Source organism: Teleopsis dalmanni, chromosome 1 (assembly GCF_002237135.1).
Source record: "Teleopsis dalmanni isolate 2A chromosome 1, ASM223713v2, whole genome shotgun sequence".
Lineage (NCBI taxonomy): Eukaryota > Metazoa > Arthropoda > Insecta > Diptera > Diopsidae > Teleopsis > Teleopsis dalmanni.
In genome coordinates this window covers 123,478,414-123,492,439 of record NC_051846.1, presented here as the reverse complement: position 1 = coordinate 123,492,439, position 14,026 = coordinate 123,478,414, and the positions used below count along the sequence as shown (strand labels likewise).

At 33.8% G+C, this 14,026-nt stretch overlaps 1 protein-coding gene across 1 annotated transcript in view; it reads right to left on the bottom strand.

Annotated features, from left to right (window-relative positions):
* Positions 1-13,800: 13,800 nt before the first annotated feature.
* Positions 13,801-14,026, bottom strand: part of LOC119665882 — a 7,857-nt gene continuing 7,631 nt past the window's right edge. The window contains exon 5 of the mRNA XM_038075136.1: positions 13,801-13,885. Coding sequence (XP_037931064.1) covers positions 13,801-13,885 — 85 coding nt within the window. The remainder of the gene's footprint in view (positions 13,886-14,026) is intronic.

Below are 14,026 nucleotides of genomic sequence, written 5' to 3'. Positions count from 1 at the left end.
AAAATATCGAAAAATATACAGCGCGCGAATTTTAAATGAGAATTTCCGAAAACTTTTCGGTCTTAATGTATTAACAGTTTTATATCTAATATAATCTATAAGATTTAAAATATTTAAAATATATATTAGTATTTAAAGCGTCCTTTCGCGTATTTAGTAATTTTATTTATTTAGCATAAGTTGACAAGTGAACTACACAATTTACACAATTACACGATATCGTGAGTTGCAATTTGTACAGATTTTTTTCTTATTCCAACACTTTTCTTGTTTTTTATTTTAAGCTTTAGAGCTTAATGTTCTGTCTCTATCAGCTGTTTTTAAAAGTGTGTGAATTTAAGGCAAATGAACAAATTCAAAAACAAAATAATTTTGCAAATAAATTCACTTTTTTGCATATCAACAATATAAATATATTAATAATTTAATTTGTGACGTTTAATTGGGCATTAATATTTCTATAAATTTTGTAAGGAGTCACTGTCTCGTTTATTTACGATAAAAATTTTAAATTACTGTGCATGTTTTGCACTTGAAAAATATAAAAAATACGCAGTGATATTATTTTGCGCTCGCACAAAACAAAGTGAAATTTTCAACTTTCAATTAAACTGTTGACATTAAAAATGAGGAAAGAGGAGAGATGTAGCGGAAAACAGCAAATATTCAAATTCAGAAAAATAAAATTAATAACCTAGTAGAACTATACAACAATAACATCGCTGGATTAAGACAAATGTTAGAAAACTTTACTATTATGATACTGTCACTAGACTGGAACAACTTAACAGAATCTGGAAAAGGAGACATTAGAAGAAGACATTAGAACTATCTATAAGAAGCTGGTTATAGAAATGGCATACAACAAAGTGGATATTAGGAATGATTCTGATGAGATTGAAGATCAACGAAATAAGGCGTTGGACGAATTAGCCTATAAAATGGAAAAATTACGTGAGGGGAACAATATTAAACTTGATTGCATAAAAATTCCAAATTATAACGGTAACATTGAGGAATTGTCCTTTCATGATCTATACAAAAGGCTTATCCATGAAGATCGAAAAATTTCGGATGTTAAAAAAATGTATCGACTCAAAACATTGGTAAAAGGAAAACCAAGCAAACTTATACAACATCTACCAGTATCGGAAGTAAATTATGTTGTAGCTATTATGTCGTTCACAATATTAATCGATAAATCGCTCGATCCATCATTTGTATGTAGTGATTCATAGATAGAATATAATGGGTATAAAAACGAATGAAGCAGATTTAATAAAAGCAAGGAATGTATTATCAGGAAATTAGATAAAGAAGGATTACGGCTATTTGGGCAGAACATAAAAAAGACGAAAGAAATTCAAAAAATGGACGATGTATTACAATTTCTGGAGCAACAATACCAACCATATTGGTTAGAAAGAATAATCAAGAATACCAACATATTTTGTGGAGAAACGATGTTAATCACACAATTGAAGAATACAAGTTAACAACTGTGACTTATGGTGTTGCAACTGCTTAATTTTTGCTATAAAAACTTTATTTGAAATAGCAAACAAATGCCCAGATAAACTGATGTCGAAAATAATTAAAGAGGATTTTTATATGGATGATCTTTTAACTGGTGGTGATACAAAAGAAGAATGTAAGAGTGTTCAGGAAAGAATATCTACACATTTAGAGAAGTATGCATTTTATTTGAGAAAATGGTGCTATAACAGCATCGATATAATAGAAAATCAAAAAAAAATCAAAAGAAAATGAGGTCATTGATATCGATAAAGAAGAATATATTTAAACACTTAGCTTAAAATGGAATCCTAACACTGATATTGTTATGTATTTAAATTGTATTTAAATTAAATATGATCATAAATATTATGTATTGTTTATATTAATTATATTATTATTTGTTATATACAAAAATTACAAACAACAAATTTCTCTCGCTTTCTATTGAATTGTTGGTTACATTATAGTTTGTATTTATTTTCGTTTTAATTTTTGAGTCGTTATTTCGAAAATATTTACATGCGGTTATTTTTGTTTTTTAGAATGTATTAACTTTTATTTCGAAAGTTTTATGTTGTGTATCCCTACACGTGTTTCGGCAAATTCGCTTTTGTCTTCATCAGGAGAATTCCTAATATTCCTAATATTTGGATTAATATTCCTTATATTAGGAATTCTCCCGATGAAGACAAAAGCGAATTTGCCGAAACAAGTGTAGGGATACACAACATAAAATTTCCGAAATAAAAGTTAATATATTCTAAAAAAAACAAAAATAACCACTTTTATATATTTTGTAATTTTATATATGATATATAAAGTTAGTTCTATGCAGATTTCATTAGAAGTAACACGTATACATTTCACTGGCGACGAGGCCAAACGAACGGAAGTAAATCACATGATCGCGAAACAAAAATTTTCAGTAATATGGCGAACGAGATTGCTAAGAGAATAGCGGATCAGAATACTCTTATGAAAAGCCTTTTGGATGACCAGAAAGGATTTTTACAAACAACACTACGGGGAGTCACTTCAAGTAATAATGAAGGTACATTGGTTCCAAGATATCCAGCATTCGGAAAGGAGCACACTTAATGGGAATCCTACATGCAGATGGAACATTTCCAAGAACAAATTTATGTGGTAGCAGCGCGGTATAATTTCAGTAAATGCTTGTTGAAGCCAACGTAAATATGTAGGGAATGGGTAGTTAAGTTAAGAGGAATAGCTGGAGCAGCGGCAATTCAGAAAGATGGAATTGGATGGAAGATGTTTTATTAATTGCAGAGTATTTTACTTTGACGACAAATGCCACAAATTCTATTAAACAACAACAACTCCAAGAGAATTTGCCGTTAGTTTATGAAATCACGTCACATGCAAAAAACAGAGCACAATAAGACAAACGAAAAAAAAAAATGCTGCAGCTACGGAGGCTCTCATCGACTTAGCGACTGCCAATTCAGAGAAACTGTTTGCTATGACTGCAATAAAGTGGGATATATCGCAAAAGTGTGCTTTAGCAACAATAACAACAAAGCAAATACAAAAAAATTAAAAATCACAGCATAACAAAAAAAAAAAATGAAAAGAATAGTGCACAAGCAAACGAAATGGAACTTATTCAAAGTGTTTATAATATGACAGTAGAAAAAGTTGTGAGGATGGAAATTTGTAATAATTTCCAACCTACATAAATTTAAATAAATTTCGAAGAAATCTGAAATTAAAATAGATAAATTAACATTTAATATAGTTATTAGAAACTACTTACCAAAAAGCTACCCAGCCTGCACGCAACTGCAACACGTGAAGCAATCTGAAATTAGGAGATAATAAATTTGTAATAAATAGAGAAATATATCTTAATAAAATAATAAATACATACCTTCTTTGTTCATCCCCGCAAATTTATTTAAATAATTTTCTAATAAATTATTTTTTATAATTATAAAATTAAATTATAAATAATTTAATAAAAACAAGAAGCACCGCACGCAAAGTTACAAGAATTATCAAATCAAAACATAACAAGCAAATATCAAAAACGTCAAAATAGAAATTCGCCGCAAAGAGATAGACGAGATCGGTTGAGCGCACAACTTGAAGAACAGTACGAAAGTCAGACATACAAACGGGAAAGTAAACAAAACTTCACAAAACAGCAGAAAACAATTGTATGTGCGCTACACAAAAAGCTCGTCTGATCTGTATAAAAGACGACGCATTTTTGGTAAGAGTAGTGAGTCTTGTATGATCACTCGGTGGCATTGTATGTCAAAATATAAAATAAATAAATATAAAAATATTGTCTGACACAGTGGCGGTTTTAAGCCTAGTTGTATAAATTACTAAAATATATATATAATTGTGTACAAGTGCATGGGCGGTTTTAAGTCAAGACACTTGGACACTATTGTATAGATATTCTATAACCGAACAAGGAAATATATTTTTTTATATATACACTAACCCTTCTGTCCCACACAGGTACGCATTGAGCAAGTAATCATACGAAGATACAAACCACGGAACCAGATTAGAGATCACCGAGCTCCAAAAGAACAACCTCCAGATACAGCAGAATACCAGGAAATAATCTCAAGTTTCTCAAGTTTAATCACGTTTAATGAATTTACTTTGTTTTTTTAAAATACTATGTCATTGAATTGTACACATTAGTAATCTCAAGTTTACATAATTACGTTTAACTAAATTCCTTTTTTTTTTAAATACTATTTTCATGAATTAATAATATTTTAAATAAATCTACATTTAAAATTTAACACACAATCTTTTATTTGAGAAGTCCTGTCTCCGCGAATATAAATTTATTGTAGCGACCCCCTGGAAAAGACTGAGGATACCCCAGCATAAATTATAACGAAACGGGAAAATCCGTGTCGTTACAATTGGCGCCCGAGCAGGGACAGACAGACTTCTCAAACTTAAAACGAAGTAATATCCACGTTACAATGGCACAGGCAAACATGATTATAAGATAAAATCTAGATACTCTCGCTCATAGTTCAATTCAAGCCAGTTCAACAAAGAAACATACGAGACGTTCGCATAAGCAGCACATCATGGCCTTATCGTATGCTCAAAGCGTGGAGCGGATACGAAAATGGTCTGTAAAGTACAATGGAGGAATAGATCCAATAGATTTTGTGGAAAGCATAGAAGAGGTAGCGGACCTTGACGACATCAACGTGAATTTAGTTCCCAGGATGATGCCCATACTGCTTGAAGACAAAGCACTGATGTGGTACCGCAACAACAATAAGCATTGGAACCTTTGGTCAAGCTTCAAGATGGACTTTCTAAAATTTTTCCTTTCACATAGGTATTTCGACAGATTAGAAGACGAGGTGCGAGCACGAGTTCAGAAGGAACATGAAAGTTTTAAAGATTATGTACTGGAAATCAAATATCTTATGCGACACACAGGCATGAACCAAGATTCGCAATTGGAGCGAATATACCGAAATATGCGCACAGAGTACCAAATGTACATCAAACGTCGAGACTTTTCGAGCTTAACAGAATTAACAATACTAGCTGATGACTTCGAAGAACTTCGCGCAGAACAGGATAAAGTGAGTCGAGGCGGTGTTCGACAGGAAGTGATAGTTGGTCGCATAGAAGTTGAATATTCACAAACGATGCTATTAAAAATACAGTGAGACACGTACCTACCACGCCGATACAGGACAAAGTTATTTCCAGTTCAAATTCCGAGTCGCCTATACTCATCCAGCAGCGAAGTAATCAGCAACAAAACCAACCGAAGCAAGTAACAACAGCAAAAGCTAAAATTGTAAATCCAGTAACATCAACACTACCCAAGCTAAGCATGTTGACACAAACCACGCAACGTCGAAGTTATTTAGAACAACACCCAGTACCACTACACGAGAATTCACAAGAACAAGCGTTATGTAAATGCCGCGTAACCCCGCCGCAAGATCCAAGGCCTGACAGAAAAATTACAGAAGTATGTAATCAACAGCTAGACACGCAAGGTCAACAAATGTTCCAAGTCCAACCATGCGAACCAAAGCAAGAATCACAAAATATTAGGCCCATCAGAGGAAATTCACAGGTGCAAGAAACACAACGACAAGTAAACCCAAAACTTACAAAGAAGAATCCCGAAGTATTTAAGCCAGCACAAGTTACACCAGATCAGGAAATATTTCAAAGTCAAACGAAGCAAGTATCAGTACACCAAACACTGCAACGTGCCACGCCTTTCAAAGAAAACCTAAAATCGTTCAATCAGAATCAGGTCAAAGTAGGTAAACTTCCAAATGAAGTTCAAATTCAAACGTGTGGACCACAGCAAGATTCAAAACCCATCCAGGAAAATCCCAAAATATCTAGACAACAGCGAGTCACATCAAACCATGAAATGTTACCAGTCGAAATACAGGAACTACAAAGCCAGTTAAAACCAAGATTTATCAAAGAAAATCCCGAAGTATCCGAACAACAGCGAGTCAACCCAATTCAGCAAATATTACAAGCTCAAACACAGAAAGTACAACGACAGAAAGAACCAATCGTAATCAAAGCGCAAAAATACAAGATTCAACGGCACAGAGATCCAAGTCCGGGCAAGGAAAATTCACAGGTAGCTAATCAACCAAGAAAAATCAGTCCAACGAGGAATCACCATATAACACAAGTTAAAATTCAAGATACACAAGGATACGTAGAACAACATCAAGTTCAAGATATTGAAACACAACAAGGTCAACGAAAGGTTACAGTAATCGAAGATCATACCAGACGAGTTCGATTGACTCAAGAAACCCCAAGTCCGACACAATCATTGCAACAAGTTTCAATTAAACACGATAGTCAACGAAAGCAAGAGTCACAAGAAGGAAAAGATGATTCCACACGTCCGAAGGATAAGATAGACAATCCTCTGATACAAGTACAGGAACTAAGCCTAGGAATTCCAAAACCATTCAGCACCCAAAAACTGCAGAAGCCGATGAATAACTTAGATGTACTCCAGCAGAAGGATTATGATCTTGTTAGTACAGACCAAGACAAATTCTTCAAAGTATTCAAGAGCCCAAAGAAACGGCACAGGAATTATGCATGCAGGTAGTGCATCGCGGCAAGTTCATTTTTTCTCAAAGAAGGAGGGAAATGTGAGGATGGAAATTTGTAATAATTTCCAACCTACATAAATTTAAATAAATTTCGAAGAAATCTGAAATTAAAATAGATAAATTAACATTTAATATAGTTATTAGAAACTACTTACCAAAAAGCTACCCAGCCTGCACGCAACTGCAACACGTGAAGCAATCTGAAATTAGGAGATAATAAATTTGTAATAAATAGAGAAATATATCTTAATAAAATAATAAATACATACCTTCTTTGTTCATCCCCGCAAATTTATTTAAATAATTTTCTAATAAATTATTTTTAATAATTATAAAATTAAATTATAAATAATTTAATAAAAACAAGAAGCACCGCACGCAAAGTTACAAGAATTATCAAATCAAAACATAACAAGCAAATATCAAGAACGTCAAAATAGAAATTCGCCGCAAAGAGATAGACGAGATCGGTTGAGCGCACAACTTGAAGAACAGTACGAAAGTCAGACATACAAACGGGAAAGTAAACAAAACTTCACAAAACAGCAGAAAACAATTGTATGTGCGCTACACAAAAAGCTCGTCTGATCTGTATAAAAGACGGCGCATTTTTGGTAAGAGTAGTGTGTCTTGTATGATCACTCGGTGGCATTGTATGTCAAAATATAAAATAAATAAATATAAAAAATATTGTCTGACACAGTGGCGGTTTTAAGCCTAGTTGTATAAATTACTAAAATATATATATAATTGTGTACAAGTGCATGGGCGGTTTTAAGTCAAGACACTTGGACACTATTGTATAGATATTCTATAACCGAACAAGGAAATATATTTTTTTATATATACACTAACCCTTCTGTCCCACACAGGTACGCATTGAGCAAGTAATCATACGAAGATACAAACCACGGAACCAGATTAGAGATCACCGAGCTCCAAAGGAACAATCTCCAGATACAGCAGAATACCAGGAAATAATCTCAAGTTTCTCAAGTTTAATCACGTTTAATGAATTTACTTTGTTTTTTTTTTTTTTTTTTTTAAAAAATACTATGTCATTGAATTGTACACATTAGTAATCTCAAGTTTACATAATTACGTTTAACTAAATTCCTTTTTTTTAAATACTATTTTTATGAATTAAAAATATTTTAAATAAATCTACATTTAAAATTTAACACACATTACTTTTATTTTGAGAAGTCCTGTCTCCGCGAATATAAATTTATTGTAGCGACCCCCTGGAAAAGACTGAGGATACCCCAGCATAAATTATAACGAAACGGGAAAATCCGTGTCGTTACAAAGTTAGAGATAAAAGAAAAAATTTATTAACGTGGAAATTTTAAATAAAACAATAATTTTTCAAATGAATTCAGTTTCATCGGTTTCGGTCATAACACAAAATACATTTAATCAGTTAGGGAGGCCAAAACTTCGAAGTTGCACACGTCCAATTTATGGTTACGGTAAAAAGGTGATAGAAACCTTTGGCGAATGCGAGACAAAAATAAGATTTGGAAAAGTAGAAAAAGAAGCAGTGCTGGTTGTTGCTAAAGTCGAAAGTGGTAAAAATTTATTTGGGATGGATTTATTTAAGGTTTTTAATTTCGATATCGTGCAAGTTAATAATTTTATTCAGGACCCAATGATGTTAGAAGAAGAATCAAGAAAATTATTAAAAAATTACCAAAAATTGTTTGAACCGGCAACAGGGCCGATTTCTAATTTTAAAGCGAGCATTAAATTAAAGTCAACAGCTATACAAAAATATTTTAAATGTCATCAGGTGCCATTCGCGCTACTAAAAATTGGGCTTCTTCAATCCTTCTCGCACCAAAGCAGGACGGCAGTATTCGTATTTGTGGGGACTTTAAAGACACTATTAATAATCAAATCGAAATTGAACGTTTTCCATTACCAACACGGGAATAGTTATTTCATAAAATTTGCTATGGCCATATTATCTGTGAAATTGACTTAAAAGATGCCTACTTACAGTTTAAGTTAGCCGAAAACTCAAAAAAGCTGGTTGTTGTTAACACACCAAATGGACTGTTCGAGTATCATAGATTGCCCTATGGTATACCTAGTGCGCCGGCAATATTTCAAAGATATCTTGAACATATTTTGTAAGGTATCGGCGGGTGTGGAAACTACCTCGATGACCTCATCGTTGCGTCAACGACTCTACAGGAACCTATACAATGACTAGATCAGGTTTTTTCGAATCTTAAAAAGTATGGCATCAGGTGCAAATGGAACAAATGCAGTTTTTTTCAAAATCACATTGATTACTTAGGAAGGCATATAAGCGCAGAAGGCATTTTGCCAGAACCATCAGGAGTAACAGCCGTTCAAAACTTAAAACGCCCTGAAAATCTCAAAGAAGTGAAAGGTCTAATGGGTAAGATAAACTATTATTATAACTACATTCCAAACATTCTAAAAATATTCGTTTTAATTGGACACACATACATGAAGAGGAGAAGAGTTCAAGTCTTTATAGAAGCATAAAGTGAACGCTACACATTTTCAGGAGCACTTACCGATAATTCTCGCTACAAACGCTTCGTCATCGGGTATTGGTGCAGTAATTTCGCATATCTTCGAAGACGGCAGCGAACGCCCAATTGTATTCGCAACAAAGACATTCAACGTTCATCAAGTAAGGTACAGTCAAATAGAAAAGGAGGGGCTTGCGATTGTATTTGGCGTTCAAAAGTTTCACCAATACTTGTATGGCCATAATTTCACTCTAATCACCGACCACAAACCAAACTTTAATCTAGAAAAACACTTGCCAACAACAATTTCAAATAGACTACAACGGTGCGCAATAATTCTTTCAAGACTACCCGAAGGCCCAAATTACAGCTTTGATCAAGAAAACAATTGTTTTGCTGTCGAAGAGCTGGATACCTCAATTGATGCAGAGGTTATCCGATTTCATACAAAGAGGGATATAACTCTCATGAAAGCTCACCGTTTCATACAACAAGGGTGGCCTAAATCTATAAGACCACAACAGGCATATATACCACCATATTTCCAACGTAATACTTCTTTAGTTATTATTGATAACATTCTTTGCTTACAGGGCCATTTAAATCAAGTTATAATTCCCAAAAAATTACGCCCTTGAACTGTTGCACGAAAGCCACTGGGGCGTAGTTCGAATGAAACAATTAGCTCGAAGATACTGCTGGTGGCCGGGCATCGACAAAAATATCGAAACACTCGCATCGTCACGCAACGTGTGTAAAACAATGTCAGCCATTCCAGCAGAGAAATTTAGCTCATGACCCGAAGCTCAACGTCAGTGGCAACGCGTCCACATCGACTTTGGCGTATTCAATCAGCATATGTGACTTGTACGTGTCGACACATTCTCACAGTATCCGTACATTGTCCAACTGTTAAATACAACCTCTACAGATACAATAAAGGTGTTAACACCAATTTTTGCCATTGAGCGGTTACCGGAAACGTTAGTAAGTGACAACGGTCCGCAACTTACATCCTCACAGTATAAGGAAGTTTGCTTGAAAAATGGCATTCAACATGTCACGACAGCGCCATTTCAACCGGTTTCAAATAGCTTAGGAGAGCGTTTTGTGTGTACTTTTAAGACATCTTTGAAGTAAAACCTTGAAGCAGTTGTCAAATTTTTGGGTTCGTGTTCTCAATGAACAGGGTATGGTCATGCGCAAAACATCAGCCTATGCCTTACCAAGACCATGGTGCGTGGTACTTTCTCACACCCTTCCCGAGGTTAAACTGTTTATAGTTGATAACTTTATTGACTTAACAGAACATTATGGATCTAGAGAGGAAAACTCCATAAAACCCGTAATCTCCGGTGTTATTCGACCCGTACCGATGAGATGAATGGCACTACGTTAATGTGTCTCTAAACAGAGACCTCCGGATAACTGGCGCCCTCAGGTTGTAACATAGCCTTGTCCGGGTATAGCGGATCTCTGCCCGGATCGACTTTCCTTTCTCCGCAACTCGTGGGTTTAAAATATGAACCAAAAAAATAATAATACACAAAAATCAAGCTCGGTTAAACCAAGCTCTTTTGGAACTGCTAGTTCCAAGGTACCTACCGCAAGTTCTAGCGGTAATAACAGAGTACCTCTTAATTAACCAGTGTAATTATCAATTTTTTCTGCCCTTTTGTCAAAACAAAATTGATCTTACAGTTTCTTAATATGTATTTTTCATATTCATCTTTGATAAATAAATAAAAAAATATTAAACACTGGCAGCCAAACACATTTATAAAAAAAATCAAAACGAAAATAACAACGAGAGAAATGACATTTTGTGTGTTTACATTTTCGTTTTCGCCAAAGCTGAGAGTGCAGCTTAAAATCGCAAGGTGAGAAAAGAGAAAGAACGCTGGAAGTAAAACAACCGAACATCTGGTGAGGGGAAACATTGAGTTGATGCACCGAAAAAAAACGGCTAACTGGAGGGTGTACTGCAAGCAGTGATAAAAAAAAAATGAAATAAAAGCGGGAGTCGGAAAAAAAACAGTTTTATGTCGCTGGGGAGTCTCGTAGCTTTTTTTAAGATGTATGGTTGATCTTCGCGGCGGACTCGGGATAAAGAAAATAAAAAGTGAACGACAAACGTGATGAAAGAAAAAATTTAAATAGTGAAAATTTACGGGTGAAACTATAACTTAAAATAGAGTTTAAATAAACTAAAATAAATTCGATATAATTTAAACAATTAAAACTTAACAGAAAGAAATTTACTAGCTAGAATGCGAAAATTACTATAAGATTATTAAAAGAAAACATTTAAATAAATTAATTAAATCAAGTGATTAGTTGGTGACTGCAAACCATGTATGTTCAGAATAATATTTGCTCAACACCGAAGAAGAAAACTCTGAATTAAAGGGAAAAACCCAACTGAAGGACGTTGGCCAGTGATATCTAAACGGTTGGTTAACTTCAAATATTGTTAACGGCCAGCGACAGTAAAAAATTCCACAGCATGTTTTATATTATGTATATATTATATCAATGTCATTTTTTTTATATAATTAATTGAATTTGGTATATATAAATACTGTAATGTTATATCTTTATCGGAAATAAAAGACGCGTCGCTTTCAGTGTTCGTAGAAGACTGTTTTTATTAATTTCTTCATTCTTAAATCTAACATTGTTTCTTAATACTAATTTCCAATAAAATCTTGTGTACTGATTCTATTGGTTAATACTTATAATACTTGCGTCTAATTGGTTAACCAAAATTAGACATATATAATATTCTTACAAAAATATCTTATCGATAAATGGTATTATATTTACTAATGCAAGTGTTCTACATATGGTTTTACTTGAAACCGTTTATTCTATTGACACAGTTTTGACTTATGCATATTGCATATATGGTGCAATGTGCGGCTCAGTTATTTGTCATCAAAATAATGACAAAATAAAGGCTCATATTACCTGACAATAGTTTTTTTTTTTTTTTTTTTTTTTTTTAACTTCATTTTATTAAATACAATCTATTCTATTCATTCATGAATAATAAGTATTACTTATGGCAATAACAATATACGATTGACATGTACGGGACTACCCAGTGGTAATCACCGCCTTATGAAGAATTACAATTTCTAGAATCTGCTCGGCAAATCCGAAGTTGCGAAGCGTATTAATCTACGAATGTTAAAAGTATCCCTCGTTAGCCCTGCGGCAAGGGGGTTAGGATGAACTACCAGTCGTGAGTGATAGTTGCTGCTCAACTATATTAATTTTATTCATATTTCTGTAAATAATAATAAACTAATAAATTAGCTACAAATTTATATCGAAGAGCAAGATCTAACTAAATTTTTATTAATTTATATCTAATCCCAGAGATCTGACAAAATATGGAAACAATAATGTATCTTACAAATAAATTACAAGAATCTTATACGTTACCCGGATATAATCATAAATTAGAGGACTTTCGAGTGCATCCACTTGATTTTATTAATTTTATATTATACTGATAAAGTACGTTCGTTTCTTGATGAATTCAGAAACATTCGCTGTTGCTACTAATGTTTTCTTTAGAGCGTATGTTGTACTGTAACAACATTATATGCTGTCCACAAGTGTAGAAGGCACCAAGGAAATCATTTTCCTTTAATGGCTGCCACAACAATTTGATTTGCACAGCAATCGACGAGTACGAGTTTTTGCAACAGAACTTAAAAAACATGGCCTAGCAGAACGGCTCTGGGAATACCGATACTTTTGATTGCTAATATATGAACTACGAAAAAATTCCCAGTTTGCATTAAAAAGAGGAATTTTAAAAAAATGCCTAGAATTTGGGGGAAAAATTGGTTTTGACATATAAAGTTTTTCTTGGGGTGTTCCTGTTCGCGGTTGTCGAGAAGCTCGATTATTTTTAGTCGGAGAGGCAGAGTAGCGAGAAGTCGATTTCAATGTTGTGATCTCTAGTGCCATTCAATGCGCAACTGTCGCTGGAAATTATGTAAAAATCACAACAACAACGATGACGGCAATGACAGTAGTGGCAGCAGCAGTGGCAGCAGCAGTGGCAGCAGCAGTGGCAGATGCAATTGCAATTGTGACTGAGCCTGGAACTTGCAATGTTTAATGGTTGAACAATTTTTAATGGTTCAGAGCTGCAGTTTCGTGAATGTTGTTGTTGTTGCATTGCTATTGCATGCAACACATGCCAAACTCATTTAAACTATTTTTAACGAAATTTTCAAGTTTTTTAATCGTATCTTCACATTTTCCAGTGCAACAGATGCAAATGGCACATTTTTGGACTGCAATTGACACGCGCACAGGATGCAAGAGATTCTTTTTCTGAACTTTTTTCGAATCTATTCTGACTATGTCATTGTTTATGCTTCTTTATCGTTGTGCGTTAGTTGTGGCATTTATTTTTGTTCTCTCGAAGGTTGATGGCGATCTAAAATAGTTTGAAATGAAATGGCATTAGTATTATTAGAAAAACCGGAAGGAAGTGCCAGTGTTATGCAGGCAATGCGGAATTTTTTGTTTTAATAAAGTAAGAAAACAATATCTAACAATATGAAGGGTTCATTATTAAGACAAGTGGTTTGGTTTTATGATTGCTACTGAGGCACTTAATATTTCCTTTGTCTTTCTACATTTTCACCGCCAATGGTCTTAGGTAGTGCGGCGCCTAGTTTGCGGTTGCTAGTTTTGAAGCTAATTTTGAAGAAAAAACAAGTTCTGAATGTTCAAATTATTGTTACATACCATGTATTCATCTATACCCACATATGTATTTATAAAAATGTTATTTTATTTCAAAATCTTAGTTCATAGTAGGTGCTTAAAATTATATTC